Source organism: Neovison vison, chromosome 6 (genome assembly GCF_020171115.1).
Source record: "Neovison vison isolate M4711 chromosome 6, ASM_NN_V1, whole genome shotgun sequence".
NCBI classification, from domain to species: domain Eukaryota; kingdom Metazoa; phylum Chordata; class Mammalia; order Carnivora; family Mustelidae; genus Neogale; species Neogale vison.
In genome coordinates, this window is record NC_058096.1 from 198733849 (window position 1) to 198755408 (window position 21560).

Genomic DNA, 21560 nt, shown 5'->3' on the forward strand with positions numbered 1-21560 from the left:
TCCTAGGTATCTTATGGTTTTGGGTGCAATTGTAAATGGTATCAACTTCTTAATTTCTTACGTCTGTCTTGCTGTTTTTGTATAGAAATGCAACTGATATCTGTGCATTGATTTTATATCCTGACACTTTATGGAATTCCTATATGAGTTCTAGCAGCTTTGGAGTGGGAGTCTTTTGGGTTTTCCACATAAAGTAGAATCTCATCTGCAAAGAATGAGAGTTTGACTTCTTTGCCGATTCAGATGCCTTTTATTTCTTTTTGTTATCTGATTGCTGAGGCTAGGACTTCTAGTACTATGTTGAATAGCAGTGGTGATAGTGGACATCCCTGCCATGTTCTGACCTTAGTGGAAAAGCTCTCAGTTTTTGGGACGCCTGGGTGGCTCAGTTGGTTAAGCAGCTGCCTTCGGCTCAGGTCATGATCCCAGCGTCCTGGGATCGAGTCCCACATCGGGCTCCTTGCTCGGCAGGGAGCCTGCTTCTCCCTCTGCCTCTGCCTCTGCCTGCCATTCTGTCTGCCTGTGCTCACTCTCTCCCTCTCTCTCTCTGATGAATAAATAAAATCTTTAAAAAAAAAAAAAAGAAAAGAAAAGCTCTCAGTTTTTGCCCATTGATAATGATATTTGCTGTGGGTTTTTCATAGTTGGCTATGATGATATTGAGGTATGTACCCTTAATCCCTACATGTGAAGAGTTTTGATCAAATTCCCTTGGAAAGCCATCTGGCCCTGGGTTCTTGTTTGTTGGGAGATTTTTGATGACTGCTTCAGTCTCCTTACTGGCTATGGGTCTGTTCAGGTTTTCTATTTCTTCTGGTTTAGTTTTGGTAGTTTATATGTCTCTAGGAATATCTCCATTTCTTCCAGATTGTCAAATTTGCTGATATATAGTTGCTCATAATATGTTAGTATAATTGTTTGTATTTCTTAGGTGTTGGTTGTGATCTCTCCTCTTTCATTCATTATTTTATTAATTTGGGTGCTTTCTCTTTTCTTTGTGATAAGTCTGGCCAGGTGTTTATCAATCTTACTAATTCTTTCAAAGAACCATCTCCTAGTTTCGTTGATTTGTTCTACTGTTCTTTTGGTTTCTATTCCATTGATTTCTGCTCTGATCTTTATGATTTCTCTTATCCTGCTGGGTTTAGGCTTTCTTTGCTGTTCTTTCTCCAGTTCCTTTAGGTGTAGGGTTAGGTTGTGTACTTGAGACCTTTCTTGTTTCTTGAGAAAGGCTTGTACTGCTATATACTTTCCTCTCAGGACTGCCTTTGCTATATCCCAAAGATTTTGAACAGTTGTGTTTTCATTTTCATTTGTTTCCATGAATTTTAAAAATTCTTCTTTAACTTCCTGGTTGACCTATTCATTCTTTAGTAGGATGCTCATTAGCTTCCATGTATTTGAATTCTTTCCAAATTTCCTCTTGTGATTGAGTTCCAGTTTCAAAGCATTGTGGTCTTAAAATATGCAGGGAATGATCTAATCTTTTGGTACCAGTTGAGACCTGATTTGTGCCCCAGGAATTGATCTATTCTGGAGAATGTTCCATGTGCACTAGAGAAGAAAGTGTTGTATTCGGTTGTTTTGGGATGGAATGTTCTAAATATATCTGTGATGTCCATCTGGTCTGGTGTGTCATTTAAAGCCTTTATTTCCTTGTTGATCTTCTGCTTAGATGATCTGTCCATTTCAGTGAGGTAGTCTTAAAGTCCCCTGCTACTACTGTGATACTGTTGATGTGTTTCTTTGGTTTTGTTATTAATTGGTTTATATAATTGGCTGCTCCATGTTAGGGGCATAGATATTTAAAATTGTTAGATCTTCTTCTTGGACAGACCCTTTAAGTATGATATAGTGTCCTTCCTCATCTCTTATTATAGTCTTTGGCTTAAAATCTAATTTATCTGATATAAGGATTGCCACCCCAGTTTTCTTTTTATGTCCGTTAGCATGGTAAATTGTTTCCTACCCCTCACTTTAAATCTGGAGGTGTCTTTGGATCTAAAATGAGTTTCTTGTAGAATGCACATCAATGGGTCTTGGGGTTTTTTTATCCATTCTGATACACTGTATCTTTTGATTGGGGCATTTGGCCCATTTACATTCAGGGTAACTATTGGAAGATATGAATTTAGTGCCACTGTATTGCCTGTAAGGTGACTGTTAATTTACATTGTCTCTCTTCCTTTCTGGTCTGTTACTTTTAGGCTCTCTCTTTGCTTAGAGGACCTCTTTCAATATTTCCTGTAGAGCTGGTTTGATGTTCGCAAATTCTTTTCATTTTTGTTTGTCCTGGAGGCTTTTTATCTCTTTTTCTATTTCTAATGACAGCCTAGCTGGATATAGTATTCTTGGCTGTATATTTTTCTCACTTAGTGCTCTGAATATATCATGTCAGTCCTTTCTGGGTTGCCAGGTGTGTGTGGATAGGTTGCCAATCTAATATTTCTACCGTTGTATGTTACAGACCTCTTGTCCCAAGCTGCTTTCAGGATTTTCTCTTTGTCACTGAGACTTGTAAATCTTACTATTAGATGATTTTTATTACTTTTGAGGGGGTTTCTCTGTGCCTTCTGGATTTTGATGCTTGTTCCCTTTGCCAAATTCGGGAAATTCTCTGCTGTAATTTGCTGCAGTATACCTTCTACCCCTCTCTTTCTTTCTTGTTCTGGAATCCCAATTATTCTAATACTGTTTTGTCTTATGGTATTACTTATCTCTCAAATTCTCCACATCCTCTCCAACACATGTGGTTTCCTGTCTTGCTAATTTTTGCCATTCTAACTTGTGTAAGGTGGTATCTCAATGTAGTTCAATTTCTCTCCTGGTGGTCCAGTAGTAGTTTGTTTCTCTTTTGCTTAGCTTCTTTATTCTCTATCATTTGGTCTTCTATATCACTAATTCTCTCTTTTGCCTCATTTATCCTAGCAGTTAGAGCCTCAATTTTTTATTGCACCTCATTAATAGCTTTTTTGATTTTAACTTAGTTAGATTTTAGTTCTTTTATTTCTCCAGAAAGTGTTTCTCTAATATCTTCCATGCTTTTTTTGAGCCCAGCTAGCACCTTGATAATCATGATTCTGAACTCTAGTTCTCACAGATAACTAATGTCCATATTGATTAGGTCCCTAGCCATTGGTTGTGCCTCTTGTCCTTTTTTTACTGGTGAGTCTTTCCTCCTTACCATTTTATCCAAGTAAGAATAGATGATTGAGAGAAGAAAATACTAAAAGAGTAAAAACAACCCCAGAATAATATACACTATCCAAATCAGAAGAGACCTGAAACTGGGGGTGAGGGTAATGGAAGCGAAGAAAAAATATATAGATATAGATATAGATATAGATATAGATATATTTTAGACTTGTGAATAGAGCAGAGCCACACACTTGATTGATTTTGGGTGTATTTTGGTCTGTTAGAAGAAACTACCTCCCAAAATTTTAAAGAAAGAAAAAACATATATATGCAAAAATAAGGGTAAACACGATGAAAGGATGGGATATGACATGAAAATTTTAAAAGATTCTAAGAAAAGAATTGATATGATAAGAAGTTGGTTGAAAAAAGAAAAGGAAAGAATGTGGTTGGGCTGGAGACTAGAACAAAGCTATGTGCTAGATTTAGGGTATATTTTTATCTATTAGAAGAAATTGTATCCCAAAATTTTAAAGAAAAAAACCCCTATATGTATACAAGAAATAAGGTTAAATTCAATGAAGGGATAAAATATGACTATAACAATGAAAATTTTAAAAGATTTTTTAAAAGGTATTGATAAAATAGTTTAAAAATGTTAGGAAAGAGGGAAAATTTTTAAAAATAGAATAAGAAAAAAAATTTTTTAATTTAACTTAGAAAGACTAATGGATCATGGGGAAAAGCCATGAATTCTATATAGCTTTTCCCTAACTCTGGAGTTCTGCAGTTCTCATTGATCAGTGAACTTGGTCTTGGGTGTATATTCTTGCTGATCTTCTGCGGGAGGGACCTGTTGCAGTGATTCTCAAATGTCTTTGCCGGAGGCGGAATTGCACCGCCCTTGCCAGGAGCCAGGCTAATTAATCTGCTTGGGTTTGCTCTCAGGAGCTTTTGTTCCCTGAATGCTTTCTGTATAGCTTTGGAGGATGGGAATGAAAATGGTGGCCTCCCAATCTCCGGCCCCAGAGGACCCAAGAGCTCAGGGTCCCACTCCTCAGTGTGCCCTCAGAGAAAAGCAGCCAGTCACTCCTGTCCCCCTGGTCTCTGGCTGTACTTCGTGCTCACCCAGCTTGTTTCTATCTCTGGTGCATGGGCCTATTTGGAGTCTCCAAACAGAGCAGTCTCCTGCAGTGTGCTCCTGTACCATTTCTCCCAGAGGATGAAGGAGGGTGTCTCCCCAGATCTACTGCTTGTGGGGTACCATCTCAAAGAGCAGTGGCCTGACTGTGCCTCTGATCATGGTTTAAGGTAACCCTGAACTGAAAGCCCACTCCTTGGCTCAGTCCCTGCAGCTGGCTTCTCTGCTCTGATACCTGGCTGCTCTGTGACACTCAGACACCCCTGGTCTTTATGTGACCCCGCAGGTCCTAAGACCTCACTGTCCCCATGAGGGCTCCACCCCCATTTAGTCTCTGGAGCGATATCCCTCAGTGGAGCAGATTTCTAAAAGTTCCAATTTGGTGTTCTGTTGCTCTTTCACTTGCCAGGAGCTGGCTCCTCCTCCCTCCATAGTCTATCTTCCCATCGCTTCAGATTCACTTCTCCACATGTCCTACCTTCTGGAAAGTAGTCGACTTTCTGTTCCTAGAATTGCTGCTCTTCTTCTCTTTTATCTCCTATTGAGTTGGTAGGTGTTCAGAATGGTTTGATAACTATCTAGCTGAACTCCTGGGACCTGATGATATCCCAGTCTCCTACTCCCCGCCATCTTGTTCTAACATTTGTGTTATCTAGGATTCTATTTCTGTTAATTTCTTTGTCTCCTGAGAATGTTTAGGCATTTTTTCCCTTGCTTATTTAAATCTCTCATAATATTTGCTTGAATGCCAGATATCATGGGTCTAACAATGGGGACTGAGCTAAATGGTATTAGCCACTGGAAATGGGCATGTCTCTTCTTCAGCCATGCCTTTAGTGCTTGAGTCAGTCTTATCATGAGTTGAGCTGTCTCCTGGAGTAAGAGATTTCTACTAGGCAAATGTTGGTAAAGGTATTGTGTTTTTAGCCAAAGAGATTTTCTCACCCCTACCCCCAAAATCTGTAGGGGTTGAGTTTTTCATTTCTCCGGTCCAAGCTGCAATTCTGCTTTGTCCTTACTTTGTCCAAGATTCCTGAGAGTATTACTGGTCCAATACATGTTAATTTCTCAGCTTGGAATTTCTTGGCTCACATACTGTAAACTTGTACCCTAAAACTGCATGAACTATAAATCTATGGGTACAGATTCTCAGGAGATTTTTTTTCTCAGCTGGATGTAAGACAGGAATAAAAAAACTTCCTTCCTGTCTCCTTATGCATTGAGTTGGGTTTTTTCTATCTGTGATTTCACCAAGCCTTTTGTGGGTATTAGCTTAATGCAAGGGTCTCAGCTCTAGCTTCCTGCTGCATACAGACTCAAGGAGCCCCTAGGTTATTAGAACTGACAGTCTTCCCAAGGCTAGTGTCATTTCAGCCCCCATACTTCCTGTTCTGGAATTCAATTTTGCCTGTGTTTCTGGCACCTGTGTTTTTCTATACTCATATTTAATGTATTTATGTATTATGAATGTCTGCCACCTATGTATTTTTAAAATGTCACATTTTATCTACCAGTCCTAGGTGGTAGGATTTTTTGGTTATTTAACCAGTCATGCTGCTAGAACTGTAGTTCATAATGAATCCTTATTGTGTTTGTTCATGATTTCTAGAGGTTTGTTTGTTTATAATATGGTACAGTGATTGAAGCAGTGCAGACTCTAGTGTCAGGATATTTGAATTCAAATTTTCCCCTATCACTTTCTATCTTGAGATTTGGGTAACTTATGTGACCTCTCAATGCCTTAGGTGCCTCACCTGTAAATGGGGATGATAACAACTCCTACATTATAGAAATGTTGTGAGAAAGTGCCTAATACACAATAAGTGTTCAATAAATGTTAGTTTTAAAAAATAATTATCATCTTCAAATTATCATTTTAGTGTCTATATCTCAAAATCTGACTCTTCTTACTTTTTAACCACAATGAAAATACTTTGCTGCTTTATTAACACACCATTCTGTCTACTTAACAGCAACATTTTCTCCAAAATTACTTCCTCTGCCAGAAGCATGGGTGGGTAATGCTTTCTAATTCAGACTGCCTATGGATCTCAAATGTAGGCTAGCTTTACTGTTATACTGTGCTTGAAATACAAACACTATGGCAGGGCCTCATCTCTCTGGATGAAATTCAATTTTCCATTTATATATTTAATATTCACATATTTTCATTTATATATTTAATATATATTTAATATCCACATATATATTTAACATTCATTTATATATTTAATATTCAATTTTCCATTTATATATTTAATATTCACATAGGAAATTGAATGTCTTTTAGAATAAACAATAATCTCTAAACATTGTATTATCCAGAAAATTAATTTATGCATTACCAAGAATATTGATTAGCATTAAATGTTAATTTACAAAAATTGCTACTTTTTGCAAGGGTATCAACAATACTATATTTTTCCAGTAACAAAGATATATAAGGAAGAAATCAGTAGATTTAAACAGGGCCTTGTAAGGTACTAAAAGCATCTCATCTAGTCAGTTTTTAAGCAGCTATATGCAAAGTAACTTTCTCATTTCCAGAACACTTTCCCACTGTTTGCTGTGATAGCAAAAGTAAATTTTGGGGCACCTGGGTGGCTCAGTGGGTTAGGCCACTGCCTTCGGCTCGGGTCGTGATCTCGGGGTCCTGGGATCGAGTCCCACATGGGGCTCTCTGCTCAGCGGGGAGCCTGCTTCCCTCTCTCTCTCTCTGCCTGCCTCTCTGTCTGCTGTGATCTCTCTCTGTCAAATAAATAAATGGAATCTTTAAAAAAAAAAGTAAATTCTAACTAGTACCTGGACTTTTTTGTATTTTTAATAGGATTTCAGTACAATTTGAACTGGGAAAGAAAGCAACCAGTCATCTACTAATTGAATTGTTTTTCTTTTCCAAATTTTTATCTAAATTCCAGTTAGTTAATATAGAGTGTAATATTAGTTTCAGGTGTAGAATTTAGTGATTCATCACTTCCATATATCACCCAGTGTTGATCACAAGTGCACTCCTTAATTTCCATCACCTATTTAACCCAGCCCCCCTACCTCCCCTCCATTTCTCTGACTGACTTATTTCCCATAGCATAGTACTCTCCAGCACTATCCAGGTCATTGCAAATGGCAAGATTTCATTCTTTTTTATGGCTGAATAATATTCCATTGTGTATAAATATTTCATCTTTTTTATCCATTCATTAGATAGATGATGGACATTTGGGCTCTTTCCATAATTTGGCTGTCTTTGATAATGCTGCTGTAAACATCAGGGTGCATGGATCCCTTAGAACCACTATTTTTGTATCCTTTGGGTAAATACCTAGTAGTGGAACTGCTGGAATATAGGGTAATTCTATTTTTAACTTTTTGATGAGCCTCCATACTGTTTTCCACAATGACTGCACGAGGTGGCATTCCCACCAGCAGTTAAGAGGATTCCTCTTTCTCTGCATCCTCACCAAAAATTGTTGTTTCCTGTGTTGTTAAATTTAGCCATTTTGACTAGTATGAGGTGGTATCTTATCATTATTTTGATTTGTATTTCCCTGATGATAAGTGATGTTGAGCATTTTTTCCAAAGACATGTATGTCTAATCATGTCTTCTACCCATGTTTTGGGAGGCATTGAGCCTTAAAAATTCTTTATATATTTTGGATACTAGCCCTTTATCTGATCTGTCATTTGCAAATATCTTCTCCCATTCTAAAGGTTACCTTTTAATTTTGTTGATTGTTTCCTTCACTGTACAGAAGCTTTTTATCTTGATGAAGTCCCAATAGTTTATTTTTGCTTTTGTTTCCCTTGTTTTAGGAGACCTATCTAGTAAGAAGTTGTGACAGCCAATGTCAAAGAGGTTACTGCTTTTGCTCTCCTCTAGGATTTGGATAGTTTCCTGCCTCATGTTTAGGTCTTTCCTCCATTTTGAATTTATTTTTTGTAATGTATAAGAAAGTAGTCCAGTTTCATTCTTTTCCATGTTGCTGTCCAGTTTTCCCAACACCATTTGTTGAAGAGACCATCTTTTCTCCATTCTTTTCTGCTTTGTCAAAGATTAGTTGACTATATAGCTGTGGGTTCATTTGTAGGTTTTCTATTCTGTTCCATGGATCTGTTTCTGCTTTTGTACAAGTGCTATACTGCCTTCATTACTACAGCTATAATATAACTCAAAGTCCAGAACTGTGATGCCTCCCACTTTGCTTTCCTTTTTTAAAATTGCTTTGGCTCTTTGGAGTATTGGTTGCAAACAAATTTTAGGGTTATTTGTTCTGGATCTGTGAAAAATGCTGATTGTTTTGTCTTTGGAAAGGAAAGGAAAATTTTTTAAATTTGTTTTTTGTTTTTGGACAAAGGAAAATGGGATTTTATCCCTAGAAGCTGAAACAGAAAGAAAATGTCTGAGAAAGCCAAAACAACTTACTAACATTTTTTAAAGATGATTTAATGCACTGTATTAAATATAAAAGGAACCTAGGGCAGTTAGTATCATCACTGAGGAAGAGGAAAGCTGATCGTATGTTCGATATCTTCAACCATGAATTATTTGTTCTTGAACAGAAAGTCTTTACCATAATTACATAGAAAAATTTATTTAATAGATCTCAAATATATACCAGACAAAATTTGGAAATTAGTTTATGGTTCTACTCAAACCTGGGGAAATCCATTAGAGGCTGGTGGATCTCTTATTTTAAAATTTTATCGCATGGAGCATTGGGTGTGGTGCAAAAATAATGAATACTGTTATGCTGAAAATAAAAAATAAATCTAAAAAATAAATAACTTTATTTTTATTTTTTTTATTTTTTTTAACATTTTATTTATTTATTTGACAGACAGAGATCACAAGTAGGCAGAGAGGCAGGCAGAGACAGAGAGGGAAGCAGGCTCCACGCTGAGCAGAGAGCCCAATGTGGGGCTCAATCCCAGGACCCTGGGATCATGACCTGAGCTGAAGGCAGAGGCTTTAACCCACTGAGCCACCCAGGTGCCCCTAGATACAGATTTTCTATCTGTGATGCCACATTTAGCTGTTTTCCTCCAGCCTCACAGGCCCTCCTCAGTCTCCTTTACTATCTCTTCATTTTCTGCCCAATCTCTAAACACTGAAAATCTCAGAGGTCAGTTCTTTTTTTTTTTCTTTTACTTTTTTTCCCCCAATTTATTTATTTTCAGAAAAACAGTATTCATTATTTTTTCACCACACCCAGTGCTCCATGCAAGCCGTGCCCTCTATAATACCCACCACCTGGTACCCCAACCTCCCACCCCCCCGCCACTTCAAACCCTATTATATTAATAGATGTCATTTATTAAAATTACCATGAAGATCGGGCATTATATTGGAAAGAACACAGCTTAGAGGTTCACAAGATTATACTTCTGACATGGAACTAGATTTGGAACTTGGACAAAGTACTCCCTGAGACTTAATTTCCTCATTTCAAAAATAAATGACTGGGGCCTCTGGGTGGCTCAGTTGGTTAAACATCTGCCTTCAATTCAGGTCATGAATCCAAGGTACTGGGATGGAGCCTGCATCAGCCTCCCTGCTGTGGGGACCCTACTTCTCCCACTGCCTCCTGCTCCCCCTGCTTGTACCCTCTCTCTCTCTCTCTCTCTCTGTGTCAAATAAAAAATTAAATCTTAAAAGTGAATAAATGAATGACAATAAAACTCCTTTTTACTTTTCTCTCAAAGGACTCTTGTGAAAATTAATCCTGATAATGTATGTGAAACACTTTGCTTTTGTACAGATTGATGGTGTTATTTAAATTACATAAAAAAATCAACATCTAAGTATTCCTCTCAGAATGTCTCTTATTATATTCTAGGCCTTTAATGATTGACCCACAGGGTCAAGCCAATAAGTGGATCAAAAACTCTGAAAGAGAAAATCAGCTTAGTGTTATTAAGCTATCCGATTCAGACTATATGAGAACATTGGAAAACTGTATTCAGTTCGGAACTCCACTTCTATTAGAAAATGTTGGCGAAGAACTGGACCCATCTTTGGAGCCTTTACTACTTAGACAAACTTTTAAACAAGGTACCAGTTAATTAATAGTTGCTAGAACTGAAAGATGGTTCAATGGTCTTTGAGGCAAGAAAGTCACTACATAAATTTAAGTATAATATTAATAACTCAGAACTTCTGTGTCATTATTATATGTGAAAAGAAATTTAGAACAAGTATCAGGAAAGAATTTTGGTCAGATAATCTAAAATAAATATCTTGCCCTCTGTTCATTATGTTAACCACTGTTATCTAGACTGTTACTCAGTAGAGAACATAAAGAAGTTGAGGCCAGCCTGAAATCTCTTTGTCTTGTGACCATGGAGTCACAAAGTTTGTTATTATGAATAGTAATGGTTAATGTGACTAGCGTTGACTTTAAGTAAACATTGCCCACCTTAAGTCTTCTGCTTATAAAAATTTTATCTGTGCCACACTCTAGTACTTCTTTTTTCTTTGCTCAGCTTTTAGTTTTTATTTAAATTCTAGTTCATTACCATATAGTGTAATATTGGGTTCAGGAGTAGAATTTAATGATCCATCACTTATATATAACCCCCAGTGTTCATTACAAGAAGTATCCTCCTCAATACTCGCCACTCTTTAGCCCATCCTTGGCCCACCTTCCCTCCAGTGACCCTCAGTTTGTTCTCTGTAATCAAGAGTCTCTTAAGGTTTGCTTCCCTCTCTCTTTTCCCCCTTCCCCTATGTTCATCAGTTTTGTTTCTTAAGTTCTATGTGTGAATGAAAACATGTTATTTGTCTTTCTGACTGACTTGTTTTGCTTAGCATAATACATTCTAGCTCCATTCACATCATTGCGAATGGTAAGGGTTGAGGGTTGAGTAGTATTCCATCGTATGTATATACCACATCTTTATCCATTCATCAGTTGATGGACATTCAGGCTTTTTCCATAACAAATTCTAGTACTTTTTTTTAAGATTTTATTTAATTGACAGACAGAGATCTCAAGTAGGCAGACAGGCAGGCAGAGGGAGAGAGGAGAAAGCAGGCTCCCCACCAAGCAGAGAGCCCGATGCGGGGCTCGACCCCAGGATCCTGGGATCATGACCTGAGCCATAGGCAGAGGCTTTAACCCACTGAGCCACCCAGGCACCCCCAAATTCTAGTACTTTTAAGAGTTTCAGTCATATATAAATCATGTTGGAATCATGATTGAGAATTGATAGAGTAGGTAAGATAAAAAGGTATCTTAATTTGGAAGTCTCCATAACCAGAGAAAATGTCTTATGCCATCCCAGAATGAATGTCCTGATGTATAATTGCTTACTTGCCTCTATGATTTTGTCACATCTCTATACTATTTTAAATTACTTTAGGACCCTTTACTTGTAACCTAGGAACAGCCTTAACAGAGGGAGAAGCTATACAACTTTGGCTTACTTACCGTGCATTTATTTTCTGAAATATAGGTGGCATTGATTGCATCAGACTTGGTGAGGTCATTATTGAATATTCCTTTGATTTCAAGTTTTATATCACCACAAAACTGAGAAATCCTCACTATATGCCAGAACTGGCTACAAAGGTGTCTTTACTCAATTTCATGATAACTCCAGAAGGACTTGAAGATCAGTTACTAGGTATTGTTGTTGCAAAGGAGAGGTATGTATTTTCTTATATGCTTCCAGATGGTCTAGAGAGGAAGATTTGTAGGCCATTAATACTTTTGTTATGTGATTATTTCAAAAACTTATCAAATTTTACATTTTGTTATTATAAGTATATAGTCCTTTAAAATAGCCATCCTTGGGGTGCCTGGGTGGCTTAGTTGGTTAAGCACGTGACTCTTGATTTTGGGTTGGGTCATGAGATCAAACCCCACTTCAGACTCCATCCTGAGTGTGGAGTCTGCTTCAAATTCTCTGTCTCCCTCTCCCACTGCCCCTCCCCTCTGCTCATGTGCACACCCTCTCTCTCTCAAAAGGGAAAATTGCCATTCTATAAGTAAGTTGTAAGTCAACCATGCTATACTGGACTCTTAGTATGGGTAGTAGGTTTCAGGTGACATATCATGACTTCTGACTTGTATCTGATTGTTTGAGCCAAAAAAGTTCACCCAGGAGAATCATGGGTAATTTTTATTATTTTTTCACTCTTTATGTATTTTTCTATTACTAACATGTGCTATTTGTGTGTGTGTGTGTGTGTGTTATTTTTTTAAAAAAGAAAAGATATTAAGATAACCTGCTAAAGCTACTAGTAAAGAATTACTTCCTGAAGGAAATCTCCACTTGGAGCTTAACATAACATCAAGCAGTCTATTACATGAAATTAAATTATAAGTGAAATTACACAATCATTAATTTTGTTCTTCCAATATATGAATCCTACTTGCATAGTATCCAAGACATACCATGTCCTAACAAATTCTATAACATGCTAAATTATGTTATTTTGAAGTTTTATACTATCTTCGTGAAGTTGTTAAGTGCCAGTTTTATCTTTTACTTGAAAAGACAATTGTATGACAAATCATCTTTTTTGCTCTTGTGGAAGACATGGTGAAAATAACACTGTGACAAAGCCAAGGAGTAGATAAGAAGTTGACTATTGTGTTTCTTCTCCAGTTCCTGTCTTCACATAACCATCTCAGCCATATGGATAAACTTAACACATTCTTGGAGTTACTGTGGTACATGTTTTTGCCACATTTTATATATATACAATTAGTGATCATTTTTGTGCTCAGATTTCTCAAATTATCATTTGTATGGAATTAACTTTTTTCCTTAGGATAAAGTTTGTGTTACATATAATAGTTTGTGTTACATATCTACAAAGATATTTAAATGTCTGCAAAATTGTGATATCTAGTATTTAGATATGAATTTAAATAAAGTACTATAAATTTAGATTAAATGTTTCTATCATTTTAGACCAGAATTAGAAGAGGAGCGAAATGCCCTTATTCTTCAGTCTGCAGCTAATAAGAAGCAGCTAAAAGATATAGAGAAAAAAATTTTAGAAACACTATCATCTTCAGAAGGGAACATTTTAGAAGATGAAAGTGCAATTAAAGTATTAGACTCCGCTAAAATGATGTCCAATGAAATAACAAAGAAACAGCAGGTGAAAAGAAATCCTAGCAACATTTTTTTAAAAAATGTTTTTATTTAAATTCAATTAGCCAATTATCATTGGTTTTTGATATAATGTTCAGTGATTCATCAATTCAGTATAATACCCAGTGCTCATCACATCACGTGCCCTCCGTAATGTCCATCACCCAGTTACACTGTCTCCGCACCCACCTCCCTTTCTGCAACCCTGTTTGTTTCCTGGAGTCCAGAGTCTCTGATTTCTTCCCATTCAGTTACCCCACCAATCCCTGTTGTCCTCTGCACTATTTCTTATGTTGCATATATGAGTGTAACCATTTGGTAATTGTGTTTCTCTGATTAACTTATTTCACTTAGTATAATACCATCTAGTTCCATCCATGTTGATGTAAGTGTTAGATATTCATCCTTTCTGATAGCTGAGTAATATTCCATTGTATATATAAACGACCTTTATTCCATTCATGTGTTGAAGGGCATCTCGGCTTCTTGCAGTTTGGCTATTGTGGATGTTTCTGCTATGAACATTGGGGTGCATGTGCTCCTTCTTTTCAGTACATCTGCATTTTGGGGGTAAACAACCCAGTAGTGCAGTTGCTGGGTTGTAGGGTAGCTCTATTTTTAACATCCTGAGGAACCTCCATACTGTTTTCCAGAGTGGCTGCACCAGCTTGCATTCCCACCAGTAGTGTAAGAGGATTCCCCTTTCTCCATATCCTTACCAGTATCTGTCATTTCCTGACTTGTTAATTGTCAACATTTTGATTCTTTTTTAGTTTCCTTTCAGTATAATTTTGGGGAAAGTTTGTTTGCAAGAACAGAAGCCTATTCAAATTAGCTCAAATTAGAAAAATACAAGGGCAACATAAGGAATATAGTCAATGATACTATAATGGTGCCCTATACTGACAGATGGTAGCTATACTTGTGATGAATATAGCATAAACTTATCCAATCACTGTTGTATGCCTGAAACTAATGTATCATTGTGTGTCAACTAGACTGAAAAAAATATGCAAGGAACATTTTATTTTTCTAATTATGGAAGTATATGCAGGCCTCAAGAATAATTGGAATGTTTCTATGCTCTTTGTCCCTCTCTAAGATTGAGTAGTCCTCATCTGTACCTCTCTGCTCCATAAAAAGACTAGTGTCTCCTGTAAAACTATTGTATCTGTGCCTTCATACATTTGTCTTGAAGGTAGAAACCAAATTTGGTTCCATTATTTTTTACTAGCAGGAATGCCCAGTACCACTTGACTTCAGTTTCTGAAGTCTTAAAGTTCTAATTTCCTGGGAGAAAAATTGATTTAGTTTGTCTTGGGTCCAGTTCTATCTCCACCTCCTGACTGACTCAGCTACAAACAGGGTCATTCAGTATAAACATGATACATGGGTGCACTCATTCAGCAGTGTCTGCATAGCGTGTCCAAAGAAGGAGAAATGGTGGATAAATTCTCTACACATTTTTCCTATAGAATAGCGATCTATCAGATCAAGTTGTCAATTGGAAAGCTGTTACCTTGGATAATTTTTTTTCTTTTGGGGTTGAATATTAGCTAACACCCATATTATATCCAGAAAAGTTAAACATATGAGAAGCTAGTTTAAAAAGGTACTCTTCATGTCTAACCGCATCAGCTAAGAACTATTTCTGAATAGTCTGAATATCTGCTTTGCCAGACTTTGAGCTGGGTTCTGGTGTGCATGTTGACATCGTAAACACACGTGTACACATGTTCTCTTTCTCCCTCTCTCTGACCTATTAAAATAAGGTGAGTGGCATTAGTAGACACATGTCAGATTCAGACAATAAATAAGCAAAGATTGACAGTTCTGGTATTTCTGAAACAAAAAACACAACTTTAAACTATTTTTCATCCATTGTTCTCTTCCCTGTCGTTTTCAACCTTCTCTCCTCCCTAGTTCTTTCCTTCCTTTCCCTTTCTTTCTATCCAACTTTTAGCATAATAAAGCATTTTCTTGTAAACCATGCCTCTGTGACCCTGCAATTGCACTACTAGGTATTTACCCCAAAGATACAGATGTAGTGAAAAGAAGGGCCATCTGTACCCCAATGTTTATAGGAGCAATGGCCACGGTCACCAAACTGTGGAAAGAACCAAGATGCCCTTCAACGGATGAATGGATAAGGAAGATGTGGTCCATATACACTATGGAGTATACATCCTCCATCAGAAAGGATGAATACCCAACTTTTGTAGCAACATGGACTGGACTGGAAGAGATTATGCTGAGTGAAATAAGTCAAGCAGAGAGAGTCAAGTATTATATGGTTTCACTTATTTGTGGAGCATAACAAATAGCATGGAGGACATGGAGAGTTAGGAGAAGGGAGTTGGGGGAAATTGGAAGGAGAGGTGAACCACGAGAGACTATGGACTATGAAAAACAATCTGAGGGTTTTGAAGGGTGGAGGTTGGGAGGTTGGGGGAACCAGGTGGTGGGTGTTAGGGCACAGATTGCATGGAGCACTGGGTGTGGTGCAAAAATAATGAATACCGTTATGCTGAAAAATAAATAAAATTAAATTAAAAAAACATGCCTCTATAATTTTATCATTGTCTTAATATTATTTATTATTGTCTTAAATATAAAATTTATTATATGAAAAATACATAATTAGAAAGCATATTTTCTATTTATCTGGATTTTTCTCTCCTAGATTGCAGAAAAAACGGAACTCAAAATAGCAGAGTCTCGAGAAGGCTACAGAGCCATTGCCAAACACTCATCAGTCTTATTCTTCAGCATTGCAGACCTGGCTAACATTGATCCCATGTACCAATACTCTCTCACCTGGTTTGTCAACCTTTATATCAACTCTATTCATGACAGGTAAACATTCCCTAGCTTCATTCATCCTCTTTAGGTTGGACTTTCAACATCCTTTCCATAAAAAATACATAACTTTTTTCTCATTATGTAGTATGTATTCATTATAGAAGATTTAAAAACATGGAAAGGTTGAAGGGCATCTGGGTGGTGCAGTCAGTTAGGCATCCGACTCTTAGTGTTGTGTCAGGTGGTGATCTCGAGATGGTGAGATTGGGCCACATGTGGGACTCTGAATTCAGTTTGGAGTCTGCTTGAGATTCTCTCTCTCTCCCTCGCCTGTTCCCTCTCCTGTTCATTATCTCTCTCTCTCTCTAGAAACAAACAAACAAAAAAAATTTTTTTTAAATATGGAAGAGTTAAAAGAAAGGGAAAAAGAAAGCCCCCTTTTATTCTAAGTTTTGTTTCACCTCTACTCAAGATATATGCATAGAAGGATTAGCTTTAGTCCTTCCCCCACCTCCTTTAAATATTTTAATATGGCACTTGACTTATCCATGCTGGCAACTCCAATACCGTTCTCCACCCTTGAGACCTCGAAAAAGCTTCAGTCCCAGGGTGCCTCATTGGCTCAGTCAGTACAACATGCAACTCTTGGTCTCGGGGTTGTGAGTTTGAGCCCCACACTGGGTGTAGAGATTACTTAAAAATAGGTATTATAGAGGGCACGGCTTGCATGGAGCACTGGGTGTGGTGAAAAAATAATGAATAATGTTTTTCTGAAAATAAATACATTGGAAAAAAAACTAATTTAAAAAAAAATAAAATCTTAAGAGAAGCCTGGGTGGCTCATTCCATTAAGTGTCTGGCTTCAGCTCAGGTCATGATTCCAGGGTCCTGGGATTGAACCCTGTGTCCAGGCTTCCTGCTCAGTATGGAGACTGCTTCTCCCTTTCCTTCTGCCGCTCCCCAGGCTCTTGTTCTCTTGTGCATGTGTGCTATCTCTCCCAAATAAATAAATAAAATCTGAAATAAGTAAATAAATAAAATCTTTTTTAAAAAAATATTTTTTAAAAAGCTTCAGCCCACATTTCTAATTGCTAGATATTTTCTCTTTAATCAGTTAATGAATGTACACAGATTTTGGAGTCAGACTAGAGCAAGAGGTTAAGTCTCAGTTCAACACATAGTAACTACATTGATACAGGCAAGTCAGCTAACTAACCTTTCTGTAATTGCTTCAATTTTCATTATCTATAAAATAGAGATAATAATAGTATCTACCTTTTAGAATTGTTATGAGAATTTAATAACTGTGAAGTGTTTATCACACTATCTGATATTTAGTAACTGCTGTATTTGTCAAGTAGAATAAAAGTATGATTTGAGCCTACCGTGTACAATCTACATGAGCTCTTGGTAGGACATTCTCTCCTGAGTGACTGAAATATCTGAGCTCTCCCATTTGGGATTTGGAATTTGAATTTACACAGTCCACACAATGGAGGAGACAGTCCACACAAGGGCAAGAATCTCAAGCAGACTCCCCCTTCAAGCTGAGGAATTGACATAAATGTCACCAACAAGCATTCAGCAAGGACGTAGAGTCCTCAGAACCCTCATATACTGCCAGCAGTATTGTAAAATCCTGGATTTTACAGTATTGTCACTTTGGAAATATTTTGGGAGTTCCTGAAAATATTAAACATAGATTTGCTATATGATGTAGTGATCAGGAAATCCAGTGATTCTTGAGTGTACTGAAGAGAATTAAATGCCTATGTACACATGAAAAATCAGTTTTTTTGTTTTGAGACATAAAAAATATATATTAAAAAATTACTTGATTAGTTTTTCTCCCTTCATTATGGTGATATTATTCATGTGCAATACAGCTGGGTTCAGATGTTGTTGGTTTGGGGATTCTTTTGTATTTCATTTTAGTTTTCTCTTCATCCTGTTGATTTAATATATATATATTATTAATATGTATTAATAATATATATAACAATACTGGTTGATTTAATATATACATTGAATATATATAATAATAATATATATAAATATATATATAAATAAATCCTGGTTGATTTATTTTAATATATTAAATCAACCAGGATGAAGAGAAAACTAAATATTTTATATATATATATAATCTCAAGGTATATATAATCTCAAGATATATATATGTGTGTGTGTGTGTGTATATATATATATATATATATATATATATTAAAGATTTTATTTATTTATTTATTTATTTGCCAAAGAGAGAGAGAGAGAGATCACAAGTAGGCATAAAGGCAGGCGGGGAGGGGGAAGCAGGCTCCCTGCTGAGCAGAGAGCCCAATGGGGGGCTTGATCCCAGGATTCCGGGATCATGACCTGAGCTGAAGGCAGAGGCTTAACCCACTGAGCCACCCAGGCGCCCTAATTTTATTATATTTTTGAGCACACAAGCCATTAATGATTCCAGAAGTATATTCTGTACAAAAAGGTCTACTCAGAGAAGTGTCACTATCCCCTGCTCTTCCAAACCCTTTCCATAGGCCGGAAAATTTCTTTTTAAAAATTAAACTAAATTTTAAAATTGAATTAATTTTGAGGGCACCTGGGTGGCTCAGTTGGTTATGCAACTGCCTTCAGCTCAGGTCGTGATCCTGGAGTTCCAGAATCGAGTCCTGCATCGGGCTCCCTGCTCGGCAGGAAGTCTGCTTCTCCCTCTGACCCTCCCCCTTATGCTCGCTCGCGCTCATGCGCGCGCTCTCTCTCTCTCTCCTCTAATAAATAAATAAATAAATCTTTAAAAAAATAAAATTAATTCTGAGATAAATGTAAATTCACTTGTAATTTTTTAAAGATTTTATTTATATATTTATTTGAGAGAGAGACCAGGAGAGAGCGAGCGAGAGGGAAGGGGTAGGCAGAAGCAGACTCCCTGCTGGGCAGGGAGCCCAATGTGGGGCTCCATCCTGGGACCCGGATGTGGGGCTCCATCCTGGGACCCTGGGATCACAACCTGAGCTGAAGGCAGATGTTTAACTAGCCGAGCCACCCAGGTGCCCTTCACATGCAGTTATAAGAAATAATACAGTGGGGGGTTCCTGGCTTGCTCAGTGGGTGGATCATACAATTCTTGATTTGGTGTTGTGAGTTTGAGCCTCATGTTGGATAGAGATTACTTAAAAAAAAAATAAAAATCTTAATTTAAAGAAAAAGGAAATAGTGCAGTGATCCTATGTACTCTTTATCCAGTTTCCCCCATGGTGACATCTTGGAAACCCATGCAATAGTACGAGGTCACAGCCAGGATACTGATGTTGATACAGTCAAGACAGGGAACACTTGGATCAACATGAGGATTCCATGCTGCCCCTGTAGAGCCATACCCATTTCTTTCCCATCCCTACCATCAACTTAACCTTCAACAACCACTAATCCAGTCTCCATTTCTATAAATTCATCATTTCAAGAATGAAATCATATAGCACAAAACTTTTTTTTAAATCAGATTTATTTATTTTAGAGAGTGAGCAAGCATGAGCAGGTGGGTGGGCAGGGAGGGGTAAAGGGCAAGAATCTCAAGCAGACTCCCCCACTCAGTGGAGAGTCCAGTATGGGAGCTTGATTCTGAGATCATGACCTGAGCCAAAATCAAGAGTCTTAACTGACTAAGCCACCCAAGTGCCCCATATATGGCACATAACTTTTAAGGATAGGCTTTTTTTCACCCAACTTAATTCTCTGGGGATTCTTCCAGGTTGTTATGTGTGTCAGTAGTTGGTTCCTTTTTATTGCTGAGAATTATTTCATGATATTGATGTACTATAAGACAACTGAGTTATTTCCAGTTTTTAGCTTTTATGAATAAAACTATAAACTTGCCTGTATAGGTTTTTGTGTGAGCGTAAGTTTTCATTTCTGGGATAAATGCCCAATAGTGCAATTGCTGGGTCATGTGGCAGTTGCCTGTTTATTTTTTTAAAAGTAGCTGCCAAATCTTCCCAGAATGGGTGTATCATCTTACGTTCCTTTCAGTATTACTGAAAAATCTTTGAACTAAGAAAAAAAGAAACACATAACATTTTAGACATATAGGAGTATAAAGAAGAAAAATATCAGCCAGAACCACAACCAGAAGTAACCTTTTATCCAGATATTTTCTGACTTTTCATATATTTTTAAAAATATGTACATCTTGATCTAGATTTGCTGTTTCTTTGGGACAAAAATGTTTCATAGTTTTTGGTTTATTACAGTTTCCCCCAACATAAATCTCACACTATAATAGCTGTTTAATATAGGTATCTTTTAATTAACTGATGGTTTTTCAGTCATTTTGGAATACAGTAAGTTTAGAATTTTGAAAATAGAGAAATGGTGTGAACCCAATTTCATTTTCTCATAGATTTATACCATATTTTTTAACCTATAAATTTATGAGAAGTTGTGCAAACAAAATTATGCAGGGAGGTCCCATGTATCCTTCATTCAGTTTCTGCAATGGTGATATTTTGCATTATTGTACTACAATATCAAAACCAGGAGATCCACAGAGCTTATTCAGATTTCACCAGTTATTTTTTCTTTTTTAAAGATTTTATTTATTTATTAAGAGAAAATGGGGAGGGAAAGAGAGAAACTCAAGCAGACCCAGTTGCTGAACGCAGAGCCTCTGTAGGGCTCTGTCCCATGATCCTGAGATCAGGACCTTAGTCAAAACCAGGAGTTGGATGCTTAACTGACTTCATCACCCAGGCACCCTCAGATTTCACCAGTTTTATATGCACTCGTGTGTGTGTGTGTGTGTGTGTGTGTGTGTATAGTTTCGTATTTTTAACAATGGATACTTATGTGTTAATTCATGTGTTACTTATTCTTTTTAGTTTTGTTTGACTCAACATATTTGCCTGTTTTTCAACCTTTCAGTAACAAATCCAAAATTTTGGAAAAGCGCCTACGATATTTAAATGACCACTTCACATACAACTTATATTGTAATATATGCCGATCACTATTTGAGAAGGACAAGCTGCTGTTTTCCTTTTTGTTATGTGCCAATCTTCTTCTGTAAGTTACTTGATTTTTCTTTATTTGTTTTTAAAAAATTGCCTGGGAAAGCTAATGGATGAAGATGCCTTCTCACAGAAGGATATCATGTTTTTGCTCTGTTTAAGTCGTGATTTTATTTGTACATTTCTCTACCATAGTATTAGCACCAGTTCTTTCTTTCATGGCTTATGGTGCTGTACCTAAAAAAAAAATCATCAACATATCTAAGGTCATCTAGATTTTCTCCTATGTAATCTAGAAACTTTATAGTTTTGCATTTTATATTTAAGTCTATGATCCATTTTGAGTTAATTTTTGTGAAAAGTCTCT

At 36.9% G+C, this 21560-nt stretch overlaps 1 protein-coding gene across 1 annotated transcript in view; it reads left to right on the top strand.

Annotated features, from left to right (window-relative positions):
• DNAH12 (dynein axonemal heavy chain 12) overlaps positions 1 to 21560 on the top strand; it is a 243907-nt gene that overhangs the window by 181266 nt on the left and 41081 nt on the right. Inside the window, exons 57-61 of the mRNA XM_044253319.1 lie at positions 10115 to 10329; positions 11733 to 11925; positions 13200 to 13392; positions 16069 to 16241; positions 21108 to 21248. Coding sequence (XP_044109254.1) covers positions 10115 to 10329; positions 11733 to 11925; positions 13200 to 13392; positions 16069 to 16241; positions 21108 to 21248 — 915 coding nt within the window. The remainder of the gene's footprint in view (positions 1 to 10114; positions 10330 to 11732; positions 11926 to 13199; positions 13393 to 16068; positions 16242 to 21107; positions 21249 to 21560) is intronic.